We start from the raw sequence: 21,048 nt of genomic DNA, 5'->3' as shown, positions 1-21,048 counted from the left end.
CAGATTTAATATTGATCTTTCCCAGGCGTTTAAAGAGGATGCGTTTTACCCGCGTTGGCCTCTGTGGGCCTCAGAGTTTCAAAACTAATTTTTCAGGCTCAGGGAAAACAATTATACAAAGAAAAACAAAAACAACTGCCTTTATTCACCAGTGAGCAGTTGAGTGTTCAGACTCAACGGTCAAGTGAAGTGGCACTAAAAAAAAAGTGATTTTCTGAGTAATTGCATGATGTCTTTAAAATATGCTCACCGTCGACACAGTTGACCCTTTGAGTGGCTTTGAAGGACTGAGACATAACACTAGAGATCCGCCGGCTAATTAATTGACACAGGTTTGAATATTCATAACTAATACAGTGCGCTTGCCCTTAATTACATTGTTGGACTTCTCTCCGAGGAGGCTAAATCACGGAAGACTTAATTATTGTAATGTATTCGGGGCCCGTGGGGGCAACCGGGGAAGACAGAAGCCGTCAAGGAGCCCGTTGTGACACCTGCATGGGCAGAGAGCAGAGTGCGCAGGACGGGGAGCAGCTTGTGTTGTTCTCCGCTGAACAGAATCCGGAGCAGGGGATGAAGTTTGTTTACATCCTTGTAGAATTCACCGGAGAGTGTTTGAACAGACAGACAGCCGCCGGACTCCCCTCACAGCAATTAATCAACAACAGCGCCCCTATCTCCCTCTCCCTCTCCCTCTCCCTCTCCCTCTCCCTCTCCCTCTCCCTCTCCCTCTCTCACACACACACACACACAAGCACGCACGCACACACACTAACACACACTCAGTGGTGGAGGCTAATTGAGGAGCAGAGGAGTTGCGCACTGATGATTGTGCGCAAAGGAAGACATGATTTATTGTTTGGAAAGTCTGAAAGTGCAGTCCAGCACATTTAACAAAGAGGTTGTATTTACGTATTCAACGCTTTGCTATTTATTTACCTTGTGTGCAGTATGAGCCAAGATGGCATCCACGTGCACATTCTCTGCCGCCTTTATTCCAGGGATACGTGAACATATTTGCAGTATAAAAGTCAGGCTGATATGTTTTCGAAAATGTTTTATAATGTGCAAAGCAATGAGGGCCTTCAACACATGGAAGACCAATCAAACTTTTTGACAGGTAAGGTCAGATTTCAGGGTCAGGTGGCGTTAAGTCACTGGGGATTAAGCACTGGGGCATTTAAAAGAATAGTTTCCTCAAACAGCGGTTTAAAACCTTTGAAAAAGGGAATAAGAGGAAAAAAAACGCACGTTACTGATCGCACCACCCACCCCTCATTTTTATTCATTTCTTCACCCCATCTCTCTCTCCTTCTCTCTTGCTCTCTCTCACAAACACACACACACACACACAGAGACACACACACACACACACATGCAGCCCTATGCTCTCCCCCTGACGTGTCCCCTAAGTGTCTGGATAATAGATAATACAGCCGGCGACCTGCGGGGGTCTTACAAAAACGGCGCTCGGCGAGTGGGAGCATCACACAAGAGGAGAGGAGCACCACACACCACACACAGACAGCACAGTAAGCTGGTGGCCCCTCTCATCTCTCAACCACCGCGGAACCAGGGGCAACTCAGAAGACCACTCTCAACTTTTACGCACGAAGACTGACTTTTACGCACAACGCCAGGAGCTTCATTTGGCGAAGAGTCCGTCAGAAGTCCTCTTGCTTCGGATGAAGGAGCATCTCAAGGATCCTACTACAGCGACGGGCCTTTGGGCAACTCTGTATTAATCGATATAACGCAGGTAGGCACCTGTAGGACGATTTACCAGTTTCTGATCTGATGGCTCAGAACTTTGGAGCAGATCCGTCAGATGGCGACTGATATGCAGATTGTCGAGTCAGCTCCGTTAATATAACAGTTAAAATATAACTTAAAATACGGTTTTCTTTCATATTTTACACTTATACCAGTGATTAGTCATGCCCCGTCCTGGGAAGAACTCATACAGTGACCAGAAGCCCCCATACTCCTACATATCACTGACAGCGATGGCTATCCAGAACTCAACCGAAAAGATGCTGCCCCTGAGTGACATTTATAAGTTCATCATGGACCGGTTTCCTTATTATCGAGAGAACACCCAGAGGTGGCAGAATTCCCTGCGACACAACCTCTCGTTCAACGACTGCTTCATCAAGATCCCTCGGCGGCCTGATCAACCCGGGAAAGGCAGTTTCTGGGCTCTGCACCCGGACTGCGGTGACATGTTCGAGAATGGCAGCTTTCTGCGGAGACGGAAGCGCTTCAAGGTGCTGCGCGCCGAGCACATGGCCTGCAAAAGCTCCCCGATGATGCATTACTTTCACCACCACCACCACCACCACCCGGGCGGCAAGCTGGGCGCAGCGTCCGGCCACCACGAGCACTCAGCCGGGCCAGCGAGCACCGTGGGTCGGCTGCCTCACTTTCAGGGTTACGGCGGCATTGCCTGCGCGCAGCCCGGCGGGTTTAAACACCCGTTCGCCATCGAGAACATAATTGGACGGGACTACAAAGGTGTGATGGCCAGCGGGCTCCCCCTAACCTCTGTCATGCACCACCTGGGTTACCCGGTGCCTCCGCAGCTCAGCAGCGTGGTCAACTCCATGTGGCCGCACGTCGGGATGCTGTCAGAGTCCATGGGTGGCGTGTCCATGCCCGCTTCATCCGAGTACGCGCCCTTCAGCGTGTCAGCAAAGGGCCTGTACCACAACGCCAACGGGCAAACCATGCCCGCCGTTCCCGTGCCAATAAAACCCACCCCGTCCCTGGGTCCCGTGCCGGGCTTGACCGGGCTGCAGTCCGGCCCGGCACAGCTCTGCTCACCGACCTCAGCAATGGAGAAGAGCGATCTGCTGGAGGGGAAAGGCAACCACTTACACCCGGCTCTCCTGCTGTCCTAACCGGGTAAAATTCATTTTTGACAAGTAACGCAAACAAGGTGGACATTGTTGGTGCGTAAAAGAAGAGAAGCCAGACATCTGAGTGGTGAAGAGCAGCTGTAGGAGAGTTGTAAAAAAACTAAGGTTAACATTGTACTGTGTGATGCATTTTTCAGTAGACCCATGTTGATTGAAATCATAATTTATTTGCACAATTTGTGAGGGCATTTACCACATATTGTAATGTGGCTCTGATAAATACAATCAGATTACGCTAAACCCAAAGAGAGATTTGATTTAGGAGACAAACATCTAAATATTCTTTCTGAATGCAAACCAACAACTCTGTTGATTTTTTGTTGCTCTTATTCTATTTATTTTATTTTAATCTATAACAGGCCTTTTGACTAAAGACATATAGGCCTTCATGTTGTTTTTTTTAATTAGGTCTGTTGCACTTTTTGTGTGTTACTTATCAGTGCATTGAAAATGTTATGCTTGTATTATAACACTATTTATCTGAAGATATTTATAAAGAACTTCAAACCGAACTTTCTTTGGTGTTATTTATTTAAATGTGTTTAAAATAAAATGTCCACATCTTTCTCAGTGTTTGCAAACCACAGATGAATGGGAAATTTGATACTTTGTTTTATATCAAACTGTCCTGAGATCAGGTAAATATCAGGGGAAATAAATAATTAGATCTCAAATGTTCTCTGACTTTTATAATAATGCTTTTTAAATATTGTGGTGGCAAAAAGCACAGGTTACTGTAGCGTACGTATCATTGCTCTAATGATAAAGTTTAGTTCCATTTTTTCACCAGCAGATTCACATTTTATTTAACCTTGTAAAGAGGGTCACTTGTACTTATTTAGTAATTACGCTTTATTTTAATGAATTATTACATAATGATATTAAAGTAATTTGATCCTTTAGGAATGATTCAAGATTTAAGAACTGCTCCTGAAAGGAACGGTCCACAGAGCATTAAACAATTGCAAGAAGGTAGCGTAGCTGTTACACTTTCTCTCTTATATGTTCATCATTCCCATGTGATTTTTATTTTAATTCAAAATAAATATAAAGTGAATCCCAATTTGTATAAATCTTAAAAAAAAAAACTTTACTCAGAGATATGTTTCTATTAAAACCATCTTGTTTCCTTCCACAAACCTTCCTCATGAGCACACAAGTTATGGGCATCACCACATGACTCGCATGTGGAATGGGTGTAGCCTATGTGCTGAGGCATGTTGTGTCCATACAGGACAGGTGTGTATGGTCTACATAAGATGGATATGAGCAACAATATTACGGGCCGCAGCTTCACAACTTCAAAAGCGGACGGGGAGGTAGGATCAAGTTTTGCCTTTTTGTTTGCTGCATTTAAACGCAGCTTTGATGCTTCTCCTCTCCGGCAGCACAAAGCACCAGGTTCAGCCCACTGAAAATGACTTATATTCAACCTGCCGTCCCCTGTTTAGCATCCCAAAGGCTCCCACAGCTGACACTATTGTCACACCAGCCTCTGAACAAATAATTGAGATGCACCAGCGGAGGAGAGGCGTTGGAGGGAATAATTAAATGAGCATCTTGTTTTATTCTGTTTTCTATATCCTCATCATTCTCTCTTTTTTAAGTTGAATTTGTTGCTAGTTCTCTCTGGATTTTCAAAGGTTATCTCTATAATTTACACACACACACACACACACACACACACACACACACACACACACACACACACACATACACACACACACACACACACTTTCACTCACGCACACTTGATCTGCAGGGTGTCCGTGATTCCTAGTTAAGGGGAACCGAAATTTCTAGGGCACGACATAAGTGTCAGTGCGAAAAGTGTGTGTCTGCAGAGGTGTGTGTGAGTGTGTGTGTGTGTGTGCGTGTGTGTGCGTGTGCTGTTTTAATTCCCCAATCAGCAGGCCCCAATGTCTTTAATAGCCCTCACTGCATTAGTGTATAATTAAATGCCACTAATTAAGACACAATAAGAGGAGTAATAATGCAGCCATTATTACCCTCCATGATCCTCTTTCTTCACAACATAGGGGTTAGATGCCTCTGGAATCATAATATAACATGATGTCTCCTAATGTGCTCATGTGTTATATGCTCAGGGTAATCAGAGGTACATGTAGTTTATTTTTTTAAGGGCAGGCGCTGTGCTGGTTGTGTCAAAGCATTTAAAAGCGAATGTTAAATTATTTTGCAGTACAAGTCTCCGGAGCCAGTTTGAAAACAGAACTATAAATCTTACTTCCTCTTAGCAGCCTTCATTTTTTTGACATGTTGGTACACAGGAGCCATGACAGTATTTGATCACATCCTTTACTCTGCTACAACGTGCAGTTGGAAGTGGTTGTGGGTTTCTGTGGTGTGTCATTCTATGTGACAAGAAACAAAAGACAGGCGGCAAAACCTTTCTACTAAGTGTTCAGAGAAATACCTGTACTTGCCAAAACATTTTGTGGTAGTTTTACATAAAAGTAATCGCAAAATATTTTTCGGGAATTATTTGTGATTAAAATAAAATGTCTCTGTTTATTCTGAACACATTGTTTTGTTTTCACTTTCAGACAAAATCAATCAGTAACAATATTGCAGAGAGAGTCAGGTGTCATAAAATCTCTATACTGATATAAACCATCTTCATTCAAAATGAAATAATGCACGTTTTCTATGGTGCATTGTTTTAAAGCTCAGTTGTCTAAGCTTTGATTTCTGATTTATTTCTTGAAATGATAAGTTTAACGTTGAGTTAAAATACGTTGCAACAAGACTCATCATACTCAACACAGCAGCTTGAATAAAAAATTCTAAAACATTAGAAGATTTGAAAAAACCTTTGGAAAGACAATCAAGGAATATTTTTGCAACTTTGCCTTCAAATCAAGCAGCCTAAAGAATCCGGTTACTGTCAAAAGATGGTTGTTTTTGTAAGTTGGTTTTGTTTAAGCAGCTCATATACTTGTTCATTAGGGGGGACGGACATTGATATGATTATATTTCATTTGAACATTACAAATATAATATAATACAAATATAATATACACCATATTAAAAAAAGCTGCTTCCACTGACAAATGAGAACAGGACACGAATATGAGAGACCCCATTGTTCATGGAAAACCTATCATCATGTGAAATATGAGTTTAAAATGAATTCTAGGACTCTTAAGAATGAATAAAACATTTAGGTCAGAGGTGTTTTACTGTCAGCACCAGAAACGAAACGCTCCGGTCCTGAATAGATGATGATACATTAGTGGTAATTACCCACACTTCATAGGGGCCAGGGTGGCAAATTCTACATGCGTTTTTCTTAATGACCATCAAGAGCGGCCATCATAATGAGCAGCTTAATTCATTGATCTGATCTGTAGTTTCCCCTGGCATACACACACATTCACACACAGACACAAACATGAACAACCTTAAATATTATTCTTTGTTCCAGAGAGGAGTCTTATATTCAAAGAACCGTCAGCGTCAGATAACAGACATTTTTTTTTAATTCATTTAAACGATTAATTGCCATACAAGGATTCCTTGTTCAGTCACACAGCTTCAGTGGCGATTAAAAATATAAGCGGCTGCATTTTAATAATTCATGGAGGCCTAAAACTACATATCATCAAAACTATTAACTGTGTTGGAACAATTTCACCAAAATTAACGTCATACATTCATCGTTATTGAAAGTTAAAATGCATCGACTTGTTTCATCATGTGCAGATTAAGATTATTAAGAAAAAATTGACTGCTTGAAACTAACTCTAACTCCGACCATTAGAAATGAACATGAAAGAAAAAGAATAAAAAAAGAAACACATGACAAAACAAACACGAGAACGTTAAAAAAGACATGTCATATTATTTAAGGAAAACTAATTTATAGGTGTAGATACATTTTTTTGCTACTGTGAGAGGATTCATTGTATGGAGGCTGGAGTGTGCCAATCCGAATAATTATAGTTGCTTCATTGGTTATTTGCAATCAATTAACTGATATATACATATTCATAGAAACACAATTCAGATTTAAACTTGAGACTTTCCAATTGTCAAAAGGAAAACATGTGTGTGCAGGTGAAACACTAGTTTGTCCCTCGTCCATGTCGTGCATTTCAGATGACGTCAGTATAATGTGACTTTGTTTTCATTTTATAATGTGATCTTAAGTTTATTGGCAAAACTTGAAGCCACACAAGTAACAGGAGAGAAGTGTTCAAGGACACTAATCCCACAGTTTTACCGCCACATCAGGAGATTGGACATCACGTAAGGTCTTTCTGTGCCGTTAAACAGCATTTGACCCAAACCACAATCTTTCCCTGACCCTTCCAAAGTGATTAGGGTCAGAAAGCTCAAGGTTAACTTGACTAATTTCTCACTCTCAAGAAATTCCATTCCTGCTTTCATCAAACAGAATGATGAATAAACTTATATCTCATTTTGTAATTTAAGTTCCTCTGGCACACGTCATGATAATTCTCTGAAAACCAATTTGTCGTGGGCCTTGTGATGTACTGGCGACCTGTCCGGGACGTACCCCGCCTCCAGCCCAATGTCAGCTGGGATTGGCTTCAACTTCCCCTGTGACCCTCAAAGGATAAGTGGATTCGATAATGAATGAATGGAATTTAATTCAGTGCATATATCATCAATTAGACACATATTTAGATTTATTTCCTAACCTTAATTTAGGGATGTGTCAGTGACAGCAGTGCTTGCATTTTACATGGAAGCTGCACAGTTTTGACCTGTTGGCCACTGAGCAGCTCCACTGGACTAGTTTGGGGTGGAGTGCCTTGCTCAAGGGCACATCAGTTAGGATAAAAAAGGGCAGGGCAATTAGACTTTTCTCCGTCAACAGCCAGATTTATCCAGTTATTGAAAATTACTCGTCCACTTTTTTTTTAATGCAAAATCACCATTAATGCTTTAAAGGACAAAAACTGTATTCAGGACAATCCTACCGGCTCGTGGTACATGTGCTTTTATTTTAACAGTATGTACCGATGTGATTCACTGGGAGCAGGCAGCCGGCATAATGATACATCTGCGCTTATCTTGGTAATGGTCGCCTCGCCGTGTTCATCGCGGTGGTCTTTAATAGTAGGACGAGGGGAAAGTCATCTGGCACCTGTCAGCAGGAGTCAGCATCAGCCAATGAAAAGGCCATCTGAGGAGGATTAGCATATTGGCATCAGGCCTGGAGACAGAGAGAAGCTGTCAGGGGAGAGAGTCCTGTAACGACAGGTCACTCCGGACCACTGCACTTCTCCATAACTCTTCTCTCTTGTCTCTATAATGTTCCCCAATCCTTTTTTACCATTTCACTACTTCCTCCTCTCACTCTCTATCACTCCACGTCTTCTTTCACTCCACCGTCTTCAAATGCAGCTCACCTGAACCTGTCTGACACTCGTTCATGTTTGTTTCCACTCTTAACCAGCACCCCTTTTTACCTCCTTTCCTTGGTTCATCTCTCTCATCCAGTCACTGCCCCTCTCTCTGTCTTCCTCTTCCTTCTGAATAATTAAACAATGATTCACTGATCTGAGGTCAAACTTTATCTGCCCCCACAAGAGCTGAAGTGTATTGTCTCTGCTCCGTCCTCAAAGTAAGGTCCTCTGACGCAACTCGCACCATCTTCAATCTGCCATCCATCTTTATTGGTCCAAATTATTACACCTTATTAGCCATTATCACATTTTATTATCAACTCAAAGCAGGTCAGCGGTTCAGCCATGCTGGCCTCCTTCCCACCATTTCTCCTCTCCGACATCCCCGCTTTCTCACTTTCTCCGAGGAGTTCAGACAAAGAAGTTGCTCCGGCCAAAAAACTTCAGCAATTTCACAAGAGGTTAAGTGCTTTGTGAGAGAATTGCTGCCTATATAGGCTCATTTGCCACCTCAATAATAGAGATTAAAGTGAATTGGAAATTAGCAAAGTGTATCATCAGCCCTCTCCCTGCCGCAAGTTTGCACTTGAAATTTTAAATCTCGTCGCACAATGTCAAAACATAATAATTGGCAGAGTTACAGAGGAAGTCTTTTAACAAAGATTTGGCTTGTTAAAGCTGCCCTGAATCTAGACTTGTTTGGTTCTTAGACACATTGTAAGATATGTTCAAATCAAACCAATAAAATGGGATTTCTCTCATATCAACAAGCCAATATCTGTTATCGGCTTTAAAAAATATGTCTTTTATCTTACCTAATTCATTTAGGCCTTTTTAATGTGTCCACACATAAAGACCCACGATTCAAACCAAGAACCTTCTTAATGTGAGCCGAGAGTGTTAACCACTGCACCACCATTCTGCTCAACTTGCACAATTATAATTAAACATATCATCGAGAGATACTCAAATCGCAAAAACATAAAGTATGAAACTGGTGCATCAAGAAGAAAAGAATAAGGCCCAACAAGAAAAACAAGAAAAACAGATTTGATTGATCTCTGATCATCAGGCATCAGAAGTCTTTTTCCTACTCCACTGAGCAAATGAACTGAATCAGAATACAGAGAGAGAGAGAGAGAGAGAGAGAGAGAGAGAGAGAGAGAGAAAGAGAAAGAGAAAGAGAGACAGAGAGAGAGAGAGAGACAGAGACAGAGAGACAGAGAGACATCCAGTTTTTTTTTTTTTCAATTTGCTTTGCTTTGGGTCCTTATTGGTCAAAATCTAAGATGATAATCATGAGCTGCTTGTTCTCAGAAGCCTGTGAAGCTTGTGTAGTAACTCTGAGGGAATACGGTTCAGACTTAATAAACGTTTTCATGCAAGGCCTTCAAAGTAGTTTTCGGCTAGGCACTGGGGAGGGTGTTTGCTGTATGAAGTCATTTTCAGACAGGAACTCTGGAGAAAGTCCAAACAATTGGGTGCGGACATTCTCCGAACTTTGCCTCTCACATATGAGGAATGTGGCAAGAGATTGTCCTGGAGAGAAATGTTCAAATCTCTGGAGTGTTCAGATGAGGTGTCTGGGCAGGTGGCAGGTGTATGCGTGAACATGCGTATGACACATTGTGTTCATGAAGAGATAAGTGTATTCTTTTGGGGTTTTTTCAGTTTTGCATCCGGCATTTGAAAGAAATGTGCCCACTTGCTCTCTGTGATCCTCAGGGACATTATCCTGTTTATTTTTCTCATGGGCTCTTTTGCACATTGTCCAGAATTTTTACTGGCCTATTGGCAGTAGAGCAATTGACTTGGACATTTGCATTCTCACAGACAGCCACACTGGATAGATTTGGCAGAATGAAGTTCAGAGCATGTCTTATATGTGATTGCAGTAGCTCTTTAGCAAGAATAACAGAGTCACTCGAGCCGACTTTTGAGATTGAGTCCGATCAAAGACTTAAGTTACGTTAAGTAAAACAGAAAGGGTGTAGGTTAGACAAGACCTTTAAAGCATTTTAGTTGATTAGTTAACTTATTATTCAACACAATAAATTAACAAAATGAAGCCCACAAAAAAAGGGTTATGAATTATTATTTTAAAACTGTGGCACTGCCGAACTGAACGATTTTAACACTAATGCACTTGACGGCAGCGGAACATTTGGCAACAATGCGCTGTTCTCTCGTTAGCGCTAATTGCTGCTGTGACAGCGGTTAAAGGCAAGGTCCTCCTCTGACTCCCGATCATTTATCTCTCCATTACTGAGAGCACTCCTGCTTTTTATTGGCGTAATAAAGTCAATCTTCACTACCACAAAAAGCCTCCTGACCCCTGGGTGCATCAGAGGCCCCTGACTCCTCCTAAATGTACCCTCAGTGTCTTGTTGTTTATTGTCATGCACACACACAAACACACACACACACACACACACACACACACACACACACACACACACACAAGGCTGTTGTTTTCAGACTTGCTTGATGTTTAATTAGAACAATAACAGAGGTTGATTTTAATGAAGCACAAGGCAGATGTTGAGTGTGAGTGTGTGTTTCTGTGTGTATAAGCAGACTTTACACAAATTAGACCACCTCATTTCTTTTCTTGTCATTTATATGGTTGTTATAATCGTCGTAAAGCTTCACAAAATACAAATTTTGTCCGATTAATGTTTTGACCAAGACAAATGGAAGTTGAGGCTGAGCAATGGTAAGGGTGTGGCATGTACGCCCTCTTGTGGTCGAGTAATCCACAACATTGAAAAGTACAAAAATGTTCCAAAATTGCCAATGTTTTATGATATGAAACAGTTGTAGTTCCGTTACATGATGTGGTTTAGACAACAAATTTGGATGTCAGGTATTCTTAGATAGAAGTGAAACTATCTCATGGATGTTAATATACAGAAGAGCATGGAGAGGTCCCGACAAAAACATGAACATGATCGGACTCCAGCTCAGTTAAAATGAAAACCACTGAATGAATGTGATTCTAATTATTAGAGACTCGTTATGAGAATTCATTCCATTCAAATTGTTCTCATTAACAGAGGAGAAGAAAGTCATATCATGGTTTGACCCAGATAAGAACACATACTGGACACGTCATGTCAGTTGTGTGTCCGGACTTCCTGCTGTTTAAATGTCAATGGGTCTTTGAGGTGGTGGGTGGTGTCTGCATGCCTGGGTAGCTACTATCTTTGAACGAGAGGTCAGTTCTATAAAAAGCAGATTTGACTTCTGGCATCATAACCACAACAACACACAATAAATCAAATTTTACATCATGTGGTTTAATCAGAAGTTTCAGTTGGGCTGAGACACATCTAATAGTGCTTTCAAAGAACAAGGACCACGCATTAACTACATTTCACTTTAAGGTTTAAAGGGAAGTTGATATATTGGATGTTGAGGAAAAATGAATGGACAATGAAAGAAGGGGTTGAGGTGAATGTGTCTGATAGGCTGGTCTGCGAGGATGCACTGTGTGGAGGGAGGCTCCGAATGAGACCTGCAAGAGGTATGCACTAAACTGAACAAGAAGGAATAAGGGAAGGAGGGAACATAGGATGAAGAGATGTTGGAGGGGACGAGGGAAGGAGGATGAAGAGGTAAGGAGGATGACGCAATGCGGGTAGGCATAAGGAAGGGAGGATGAAGGGATGAGGGTACAGAGATGAGGGAAAGACTTCGAAGGAAAGAGGGTACAGGAATTTGGGAAGAAGGATGGAGGGATGAGGAAAAGAGGACAAAGGGATGAGGAAATGAAGAAGAATGATCAGGGAAGGAGGACGAAAGGATGAGGGTAAGGATTAGCAGAGGTAGGGATGAGGTAGACGGGTAAACGGATAAAGGAGAGGGAAAGTTTAAGGCCTATGCTGAAGGTGTGACAGGTGAGTATACATGTTGAGGCCTAGACGGCTCATGAATTATGAATTCTAACTTTCAACATCTCTTAAATATGTTTCCTCACATATCCAATGCATTTGATGTAGTATCAAAGTTTTTTTGTACATATTTTATATTTAAATTGTATTTTAAATTCACACGCTGCTAAAGTAGAATTTACATTTAATACGATAAATACCATGTGCCTGTATCTTCCTTCAGTTTCAGTGCAGCAGCATTTCAGTGATGATGTAAATCATCTACTTCCTGAAAAGATGATGTCACACCCTTCAAGCAGAACTAAATCAGTGCTTCCCTTTCTCCACCGGACACACTGTGTCTATCGTGAGTGTGTGTTCTTGCTGTGTGTACGTGTGTGTACAACCTGATTTGTGACGCAGGCGGGGGCGGCAGAACAGTGATGCAGAGCCCCGCTCTCACCTTTAAAATCTGTCACAGGGACATCCTGTGACACTCTCAGGTCCTTCCTCAGTGACGGACACATCGAGACCCAACAGGTGAGAGGAGAACATTTGAAATATCTTAATCCGAATTTATACTATTACAAATCTGACATGTTTGTTATTCTATACTAATCTCTATTTATCTAATTTACCTGAATAATGTGTTATATTCTTTTTGATTAAAGGGCAAAAACATTTGGATTTGTGAGCATATTCACATTGTGTTAAATCATCAGAAGACAATGTGGGTCCTTGGGAAGATCAGGGAGAGCGTGGAGAGCATTCCTCTGGAGGTCAGTCGTTACATGGGAAAGAGTGAGGAGGATGTCTCCTCTAAAATCAGCCTCTCTTCCAATCTGCACAACAACATCCTCACACCCGACAAGATACCAGAGTTCTGTCTGCCTCCGCGGCTCTGCAGAAGGAGCCACCTGATTGAAGCTGAGACGGCCCCCCCTCGACTGCAGAGACGCAACCACATAGCTAAGAGCAGCACTTGTTCAAACAAAACAGATGTAAAGAACAAGGAGGCCAAAACGAAGAATGGTGATGCAGCAGTGGCTTGGAAGGCCACAAAGAAACCTTTGCCATTCTCTGCAGATGGGTATGGGCTGGCTGGGATATATGAGAGCCCCAACACTCGGAGAAAAGAATCTTTGTTCCACTCAAATTTGCCTGATTACGTGCTCAAAAGAAGAGCTCCCATTGCAGCACCCAACCTGGCAAAAGAGACAAACCTGCCCAAGAAAACTGTATCTGGGTTTTTCCCTGTGTTTTCAAGCAAGAGCCTGTCAGATACAGGAAGCACAGAGAGTGAAACACCTTCTTCCAGTGACTCCTCGCCCCCCAGTTCCCCTTACAATCCTAAATCCTCCTTCTACATCCCATCAGGCAGTGGCCGTCTTAAAGCAGCGACATCCTGTCCTCTGTTACATGACCACAGGGAGGAGGAGGGGAGGATGAAAAGGTTTTTTTTAAGTGTGCAAACCTTTCCCAGTAGCCCTCCCAGCTCAGTGGGACCCTCACTCACCCTCGCCCCACCTGTCCTCTTCCCCCTTGAGGTCCTGCAGTGTCAGGAGAGGCTTCAGCGGGAGCACGTCCTGCCACTGCAGGGCCGTGGTAAAGTGCGCCTCTCTGCTGAGAGCACCACGTTCTCCACCAACACGCTGTCCTCCCTCTCCACAGTCAGAGTTCGTGTGGTGTCTGTGGAGGGCGTGCAGGACGACTCTGGCCAGCAAACCCTGAACTGTGCAGTGAGTCTGTGTCTGACACCAGGGAAGCTGCAGCGGCAGAAGAGCGCCACCATCAGGAACTGCCGCCAGCTTGTGTTTAATGAGGATTTCTTCTTCACAGAGCTGAGTCGAGAGGATCTGGAGGACCTGCAGCTGAGATTGAAAGTGGTGGATAAACCTGGAGCTGGTACACTGAGGAGGGGGACAGTGATCGGAGTCATCACCAAACCTTTGTCTCAGTTACTTCATCTTAATAAATGGGTGCAAGAATAGACATCTCCCTTTTCACGAAAATGTGAAAACTTCAATAACCATAAATGTGTAATGGTTTATTTTAACAGGAACACAGGATATGACATGTAGCAAGGCCACACTATGTCTTACTATAATTATTGCTATTCGTGCTAAAGAAAAGGGTTGAAGAGGGAGATGAAACACTGAATGTAAAATTGTCATTTGTACTCAACATTATTCAAATTATGTAAAAAAGTCAGATTCTGTTTGTTTCCTGCACTCAAATGACCAAAACTACAATTATTTATATTAAACAAATAATATCTATATCACATATCAATGTATAATGAAGTCTTGCCTTCTTCTGTACCCTGTGATGTTTTTGTAATACTTTAAAACTTTATAAACAATACTTCATCCTATTGGCCCTCACTGTGATACAAGCATAATCAAACTTAACTGGCTTCGGAGCTCAAAATCAATTCAATTAAGACATGTGTGTCAGGCCTTGATGCACAAAAAATCGTCTTGTCACTTTTTGCCACACCGAACAGGAAATTGAGCATTTTGGATTGAAAATGAAATTTGGCCTGATTTTTGGCGTTTTCATCAGATCAACTTTAAATCAGTGAGTGTGACATTTCCTCAAACTGTGTCAACATTGAGGCAATAGCTGAAAGACTATCGCTTGTTTGTGACTGACCATTTAACACCTTCCAGGCCAAATAATATATAAAGGAAGACTTCCAAGGATTCATTAAGCAAATAATTCCTTGTGATCAGTTCGCTGCTATGTCCCAGTGTCAGTGGTCATAGATTCTGTTGATGTCTTTGATTGTAGCAAATGTGAAAGATTTATACGATCTCAAGAGAAAACAAGGTAGTGTTTTTGACGGGGACAAATCCCTTAAAGTGATGGCAAAACCTTCTACCAAGGAGGTAAACATCAGGAAATTGTGCAGGAAATTCAAAACCCAGTAACAATTTCCTGTTCTGGACTAATTTGGATGTGCGTGGCAAATTGGCTCAATAGCGCCCCCTGAAATAAAAAACCTGATTTTGTTTCCCCAGATCTTCACGAAATTCGTTACACACTTGTATCATAACCAGGCGCACACAAGAGTTTCTATAGGCATTATGAAAAAAAGCAACAGGAAGTCGGCCATTTTGGAATTAGTGCCCATGTTGTAGTTTTTTACAAGGAATGGGCTAGGCAAAATAGCTGAATAGCGCCCCTAAATATTCCCAGTTCACGAAACCCATACACTCCTCCATTTCGCCCGGTCCCCTACCATCATCCCCGGTGACCACATCAGGTCCCTATTTAACAAGTGCTCGGCCGGCAGAGTGTTTGCAGCCCTAGTACCACCATTATTGTCAATACCTCTATTATTTCAAAACACTACTCTTCTCTTTAGCGTTCTTTTCGAGTTGAGATCGTTTTTATCCCAGCAGATTTAATTACATCTTTTATTATTTTTTTTTTATTCTATTTTATTTTGTCTTATTTAATTTGTACTATTGCTCTTTGATGTAATGCGTGTTGCTGTATACCTTTGTGAAGCACTTTGGTCCATCAAGTGGTTTTAAATGTGCTTAATAAATAAATTTGACATAGACACTGACATCGAGACAAATTATGATTTGAATACACAGTATGGGCTCTACAAATAAAGTGCGATCGATCCCTTGACAATTCCCTTTTTTAACCGAAAATAAATAGCAAAAAAAACAACAACCCACAAATAAATAAATAAATAAACTAATCCTATTCTATAATCCTATCCCAAACGCGGCCTGACGTCATAGCGCCGCCCACCACAGGACGTGCTAATCTGACGTCGAGGCGGTGGAGTCGTCCGAATGTAAACATGGTGACAGAAAGGTGAAGCAGACGCCAAAATGGTCTTCGAAAGCGTGGTGGTGGACGTCCTCAACCGGTTCCTAGGGGACTACGTCGTCAACCTCGACAGCTCGCAGCTCAAGCTCGGCATATGGGGGGGTGAGTGAACCTGTGTGCGCCGTGTCAGAGGACTGGCTCGCCCGCTCAGGTGGCTAACCAGTGCTAACAGCGGCTAGCCGACAGTAGCAGGCATGTGTGTGTGTGTGTGTGTGTGTGAGAGGCTCCCTCAGCTGTCAGTGTCACTTCATCTGTCCACAATCATAGTTCAGCTGACGGAGACTAAGTTATTTCTACTTAATGGTTCGATCAGCCATTATTGTTGATGTCAGACCGCAGCATCGATCTTCTGACATCAGCTATTTGGCTTGTTTGCTCGGTGCACTCATACGAGTTTCAGATAAGCCAGCGACTTGGGGACACACCCTTTCACGGAGCGTAGTTATGGAATGAGTCGCCACCTTGTTTGACACCGAGTGGTTTACGAGAGAGAGAGAGAGAGAGAGAGAGAGAGAGAGAGAGAGAGAGACTGACAGGTCTGCACGAGGTCAACATGAGGAGAGGTCTCACTATTCATGAAGCTGCAGCCACTTGCAAAACATCCACCTCGATCACTAAATGTATTTCAGCACAGTTTAATATTTGCTGAATTTATTACAAGCGGGACGTGGCAGTAACAACAATATCAATACTCAATCCCAATGTCATATTCATCAATAGCAATATAACAAATGTTCAATGTTTATATATATATATCGATGTGAACTGCTGTCATTCCCTGCCCATAAATAAGAGTTTAAACAACAGGTGCAGAAATCCTTCTTTTAACTTGTCATGAACGGCTTCAATAATTTATGTGTTGCATTGCCTGTGTTTGGAATTAAATCCAAAAACAAAGGCCGAAGACCTTCTGTTTAGATTGGACTGTGTTTCCACTAATCTGTTTGTCTTATCGTAAAGTACATAATAACAATCAGTAATCCTGTCATCGCAGGTGATGCTGTTCTGAGAAATCTTGAAATAAAGGAGAATGCCTTGGTAAGTTTCACAAAATCTATCATCCGTCATGTCTTTCTGGCGTCAATAATGATTTTGTTTGACAGTTATTGACTTGCTGTTTTTATTTTTGTTCCAGAGCGAACTTGACATACCTTTTAAAGTGAGAGCCGGTCATATAGGTGAGAACGTAGTGAGAGCCCATGAATGCTGCCTTTAGTGTGGTACAGAAGAACATTTTCTCATCTCGTCTTTGTGTTGATAGGACGGCTGGAGCTTAAGATCCCATGGAAGAACCTCTACACTCAGTCAGTGGAGGCCACTCTGGATGGCGTCTATCTGCTCATTGTCCCCACAGCAAGTAAGATAAGGACAATATTTTTTAACTTATGTACTCATAGTATTTATAATAGTGTGTACATTACTGTTTATTGTCAGTACTGTAATTTGCTTAAATGTTAAAATGATAAAATTCCTCATTTTACATAGGTACGGTTTGGGTTTGAAAATTAAAAACATATTCAAACAAATTTGTATTTTAAAGGGGAGCATTATAGTAGAAAGCCTTAAATTCTTTATAGTTACTCTATTATCAAGTACAGAAATGAAGTAGACACAACACCGTGTGTAGTACAGTAGTCAAAGGACCTCTCTTACCCTCGCTCACTTATTCATGACTCTTAAGTACTTGTCAGGACAAACAGGAAATTCCAGCTAAACCCTCTGTATGTTTTATTGTTTCAATAATCCCTTCTATTGATCCCTTTCTTTCCAGGTATAAAGTATGATGCAGAAAAGGAGGGGAAGCAGCTACAGGAGGCTCGACAGAGGGAGCTAAACAGGATAGAGGAAACAAAGCAGAAGGCTGCTGAGCAAGGTCAGAGTTCAGCTTTTACCTTATGGGTGTGTGTTGACATGGAAGTCTAGCAAATATTCAGGACTTTTGGCTTCCTAGTAACTTTTTTATATGTCTCAGAGACATTCTGCTGTGTTGTAAGAGAGACATAGCGAACACTGTGACTGTTGGGTCAGATTAGGTCGCCAGAGGAGAAGAAACCTAGAATAAAAGCTAGAAAAGATGTGGTTTTATGGAGTAAACATAGTAAATTAGCAGGAGCAGAGATTCTTAAACATGTGGTTGTGGTTTGTTTGGCTGTGAGTTCCTGTGTTGCTTTTGGAGCTGCTGCGTTCACACTTACTGTTTTCTGTGGTTTAACACTGCCGAGCCAAAATGCGATGACCATTGCAACTCTGACTGCAACACGAGATAGATAGTGCAACGCTGACTATCTATTATAGCCTTGTGATTAATGCTAAGACAAGTGTGGGTAGCGCTGGTCATCCACCAACCATAAGGTCTGTAGTTTGTCCTCAGATCCACTTGGACCAGATTTTAATCCCGAATTGGCCGTGACGAGTGTGCTGGCAGATTGGGATGGTGTGATTATTAAGTGTAGAAGCAAACAGTTGTACTGTTTGAATTTGTGTGTGATTGAATGAATGTGGCTTGTACTCTTAATGCTTTGAGAGGTCAATATAGTCCATTAAAGTACTGTGTCTTTACATTTTATCACTGTATATTTCATTACTAGTATAGCAACAAGGTGAAACATTTCTACAGCCATTTATTTGTTATGCTATTATCTGCACTAATATTAATACTTCATGTTCATTTAAATTTGGAAAGATTATATGCAAATTAGTTTTTTAAAGACTGAATAATATTTTTGCATGAAGCTGTTAATTCATGCTGCAAAGGATGCAAAGGATGCACTGAATAACTAACCAGGACCTGTACTCCTATTACGCCAAAATCAATTTACTGCTTATTAATTAAAATAAGGAGGTTAGCATAGTTTATAACAAATCAAAGATCAAATCAAGAACAGGATAGTTTCGTCCATCAGAAACAAACATGACATTTTATGGAACTAACTGCTTATATTTTCAGTTAATGATAAATTATAATCATTATTACTTATAAACTGGGCATATATGCTTTTGTGGAATGTTAGAGTTAAGTATGAAAGGCAGATACTGGTCGAAAAAATAACATTATTTATGATTAACAATTGATACTTTCTTATGTGGAATTGTGTGTTAGATTTACAATCAAGAATACAAAGACTTACAAGAAAATTAACAATAAACTTTAACATGTAGAGCTACGGCCAAGTGTTGGAATACATTTAAACATGTAACGTGAAGGGATTGATTTGTGGACAGTGCTCCCTTATTCTATCAAAGAGCAAGAGGTTAAACATTGTTTCCTAAATTAAAAAGCTTAAGGAAAACTTCACAAACACATCAGCACTCATAGTCTTCATTTTTGTCTATGATTGACAGAAAACCCCATGTTAGAGAAGCAGGACACCTTCGTGGAAAAAATGGTCACTCAGGTCATCAAAAACCTGACGGTCAAGATCTCTAACATCCACGTACGGTATGAGGATGACGTAAGTATTCAAACTGACTTATTGTAGCGATGTATGTTCTTCGCATATACAGCAAAGCTCAATGAGAGTATCAATCATGGCAACATAAGCACAGTGGAAACCAGCCTTGGCTCTTATTTCTCCTGTTACTTTTTTTTACACAGGTCACCAATCCAAACTGTCCTCTGTCATTTGGTGTGTCACTTAAAAACCTCAGCCTTCAGGTAAGGTGTTGTAATGTCTCCAATGGCACATAATCTGCTATGTTGCATTCATCTATTAGTCATGGTTTAATATCACGATTATACATATTTAAAAAGTAAAGCTATCTTGTTGAGGCCTTGCGGCTTGTTTGACGTTACAGACGGCTGATAAGAACTGGAATCCAAGTCTTTTGGATGAGAATTCCAAGCTTTTCTTCAAGGTAAGATATTCAACCACTTAATATGTCGGCTACATTTGTATTTTATCAAGTATAGGCTGTTTGATATTGCATGTTTTCTTTGTCATCGTATTATGATTACGATTAGTGTGTCCCTTCAGGCAACAGAAAGCTACTTTACTTATTAAAACAATTTTTGGGTAATTGAACCAGTCAGTTTGGTTCTGTGAAATGTTTTTGTGCTGGGAACTCATTATATTTCATCCTGACCTATCTTTTGGCCATGGTCCAATATGTAGAAATCAGTGTACAGTGCCAGCTCTGCTTTGTCCCCATGGTTAGCAGCTGCACTGCTCTAATTGCAATGTGTTTTCCTTCTTCTCAGTTGATTAAACTAGACAGCTTGTTTGCCTACTGGAATGTTAACTCAACACTCTTCTCCAATCACACTGCAGAGGAGGCCTTGGTGAGTCACCCTGTCATTACAGTGTTGCACCTTGTCTCCACCAGCCTGGATTCAGGCTGCTATTATCTGTCCTATTCCCTCTACACTGACAAACAGCCTCATTACTGTGAGCACACAGATGATCCTATGGTCTAGTTTCTTTCAAGAGTAGCCCTAATGGGTAGAACATTTATAAATGTAGTGTTGTGAGGGTTTACTTCCACAAGCTGTCAATGCAAACTTCTCTTCTCTTGCCTTTTTTATAGCAAAGACTCCAGAGCAGCATGGAAATCAAGAGACATGCTCCTGTCAGCCATGACTTCAGTAGGTGTCCTGCTGTCTCCTCTATCATATTGTTTAGACTATGAGTTAACATGATTACGTAGAAAATGTCAAGATGACCTAATTAAACCTGCCTAAAGCCACATATAACATGCCATGTATGAATTATTTTTTTAGCCTAGGTATAAACTGGTATTTGTAATCTAATATTTTGCTCCGGCACACTAATGGCCTCAGAAAGAAGTGGGAATCACACAGCTTGAATCATCACCACCAACAATTTTCACCAGATTTTCGGCGCATCTCAACAGATTTTCTTTCAGATATGCGCTCAAGCTCACAGATTTTTAAAAGATTGAAGTTGCTAACAGAAAAACATAATCACAACTTTTAAATACTTTTGATTTTAAAAACAGGTCCAATGTTTCATACAAGCACACAACCAGGTACAAAAATAAAATTTCTTG

The 21,048-nt window shown here is 41.3% G+C and overlaps 3 protein-coding genes across 5 annotated transcripts in view; all 3 read left to right on the top strand.

Annotated features, from left to right (window-relative positions):
• Nucleotides 1–1,937: 1,937 nt before the first annotated feature.
• Nucleotides 1,938–2,900, top strand: foxb2 (forkhead box B2). Its single transcript, XM_062384558.1, has one exon. The coding sequence runs from the start codon at nucleotides 1,938–1,940 to the stop codon at nucleotides 2,898–2,900; it is 963 nt and encodes a 320-aa protein (XP_062240542.1).
• Nucleotides 2,901–12,917: 10,017 nt separating this feature from the next.
• On the top strand, nucleotides 12,918–14,180 carry LOC133933373 (C2 calcium-dependent domain-containing protein 4C). The gene has a single exon (XM_062380435.1). The coding sequence runs from the start codon at nucleotides 12,918–12,920 to the stop codon at nucleotides 14,178–14,180; it is 1,263 nt and encodes a 420-aa protein (XP_062236419.1).
• A 1,814-nt stretch (nucleotides 14,181–15,994) lies between these two features.
• The window catches only part of vps13a (vacuolar protein sorting 13 homolog A), a 33,557-nt gene continuing 28,503 nt past the window's right edge, over nucleotides 15,995–21,048 (top strand). For all 3 annotated transcript variants that reach the window (XM_062381876.1, XM_062381875.1, XM_062381877.1), the window contains exons 1-10: nucleotides 15,995–16,143; nucleotides 17,036–17,079; nucleotides 17,177–17,219; nucleotides 17,303–17,398; nucleotides 17,813–17,914; nucleotides 19,384–19,493; nucleotides 19,637–19,696; nucleotides 19,837–19,896; nucleotides 20,240–20,320; nucleotides 20,566–20,623. In XM_062381876.1, the coding sequence (XP_062237860.1) occupies nucleotides 16,044–16,143; nucleotides 17,036–17,079; nucleotides 17,177–17,219; nucleotides 17,303–17,398; nucleotides 17,813–17,914; nucleotides 19,384–19,493; nucleotides 19,637–19,696; nucleotides 19,837–19,896; nucleotides 20,240–20,320; nucleotides 20,566–20,623 (754 nt within the window). In that variant the 5' untranslated portion in view covers nucleotides 15,995–16,043. The remainder of the gene's footprint in view (nucleotides 16,144–17,035; nucleotides 17,080–17,176; nucleotides 17,220–17,302; nucleotides 17,399–17,812; nucleotides 17,915–19,383; nucleotides 19,494–19,636; nucleotides 19,697–19,836; nucleotides 19,897–20,239; nucleotides 20,321–20,565; nucleotides 20,624–21,048) is intronic.

Source organism: Platichthys flesus, chromosome 3, assembly GCF_949316205.1.
Source record: "Platichthys flesus chromosome 3, fPlaFle2.1, whole genome shotgun sequence".
In the NCBI taxonomy this organism is placed as follows: Eukaryota; Metazoa; Chordata; class Actinopteri; order Pleuronectiformes; family Pleuronectidae; genus Platichthys; species Platichthys flesus.
Note: the sequence above shows the minus strand (reverse complement) of the source record. Positions and strands in the feature narration are given on the sequence as shown.

Excerpts from the sequence above, each read along its gene's own strand:
- foxb2 (XM_062384558.1), top strand. The coding sequence starts at position 1,938 with ATGCCCCGTCCTGGGAAGAACTCATACAGTGACCAGAAGCCCCCATAC.
- LOC133933373 (XM_062380435.1), top strand. The coding sequence starts at position 12,918 with ATGTGGGTCCTTGGGAAGATCAGGGAGAGCGTGGAGAGCATTCCTCTG.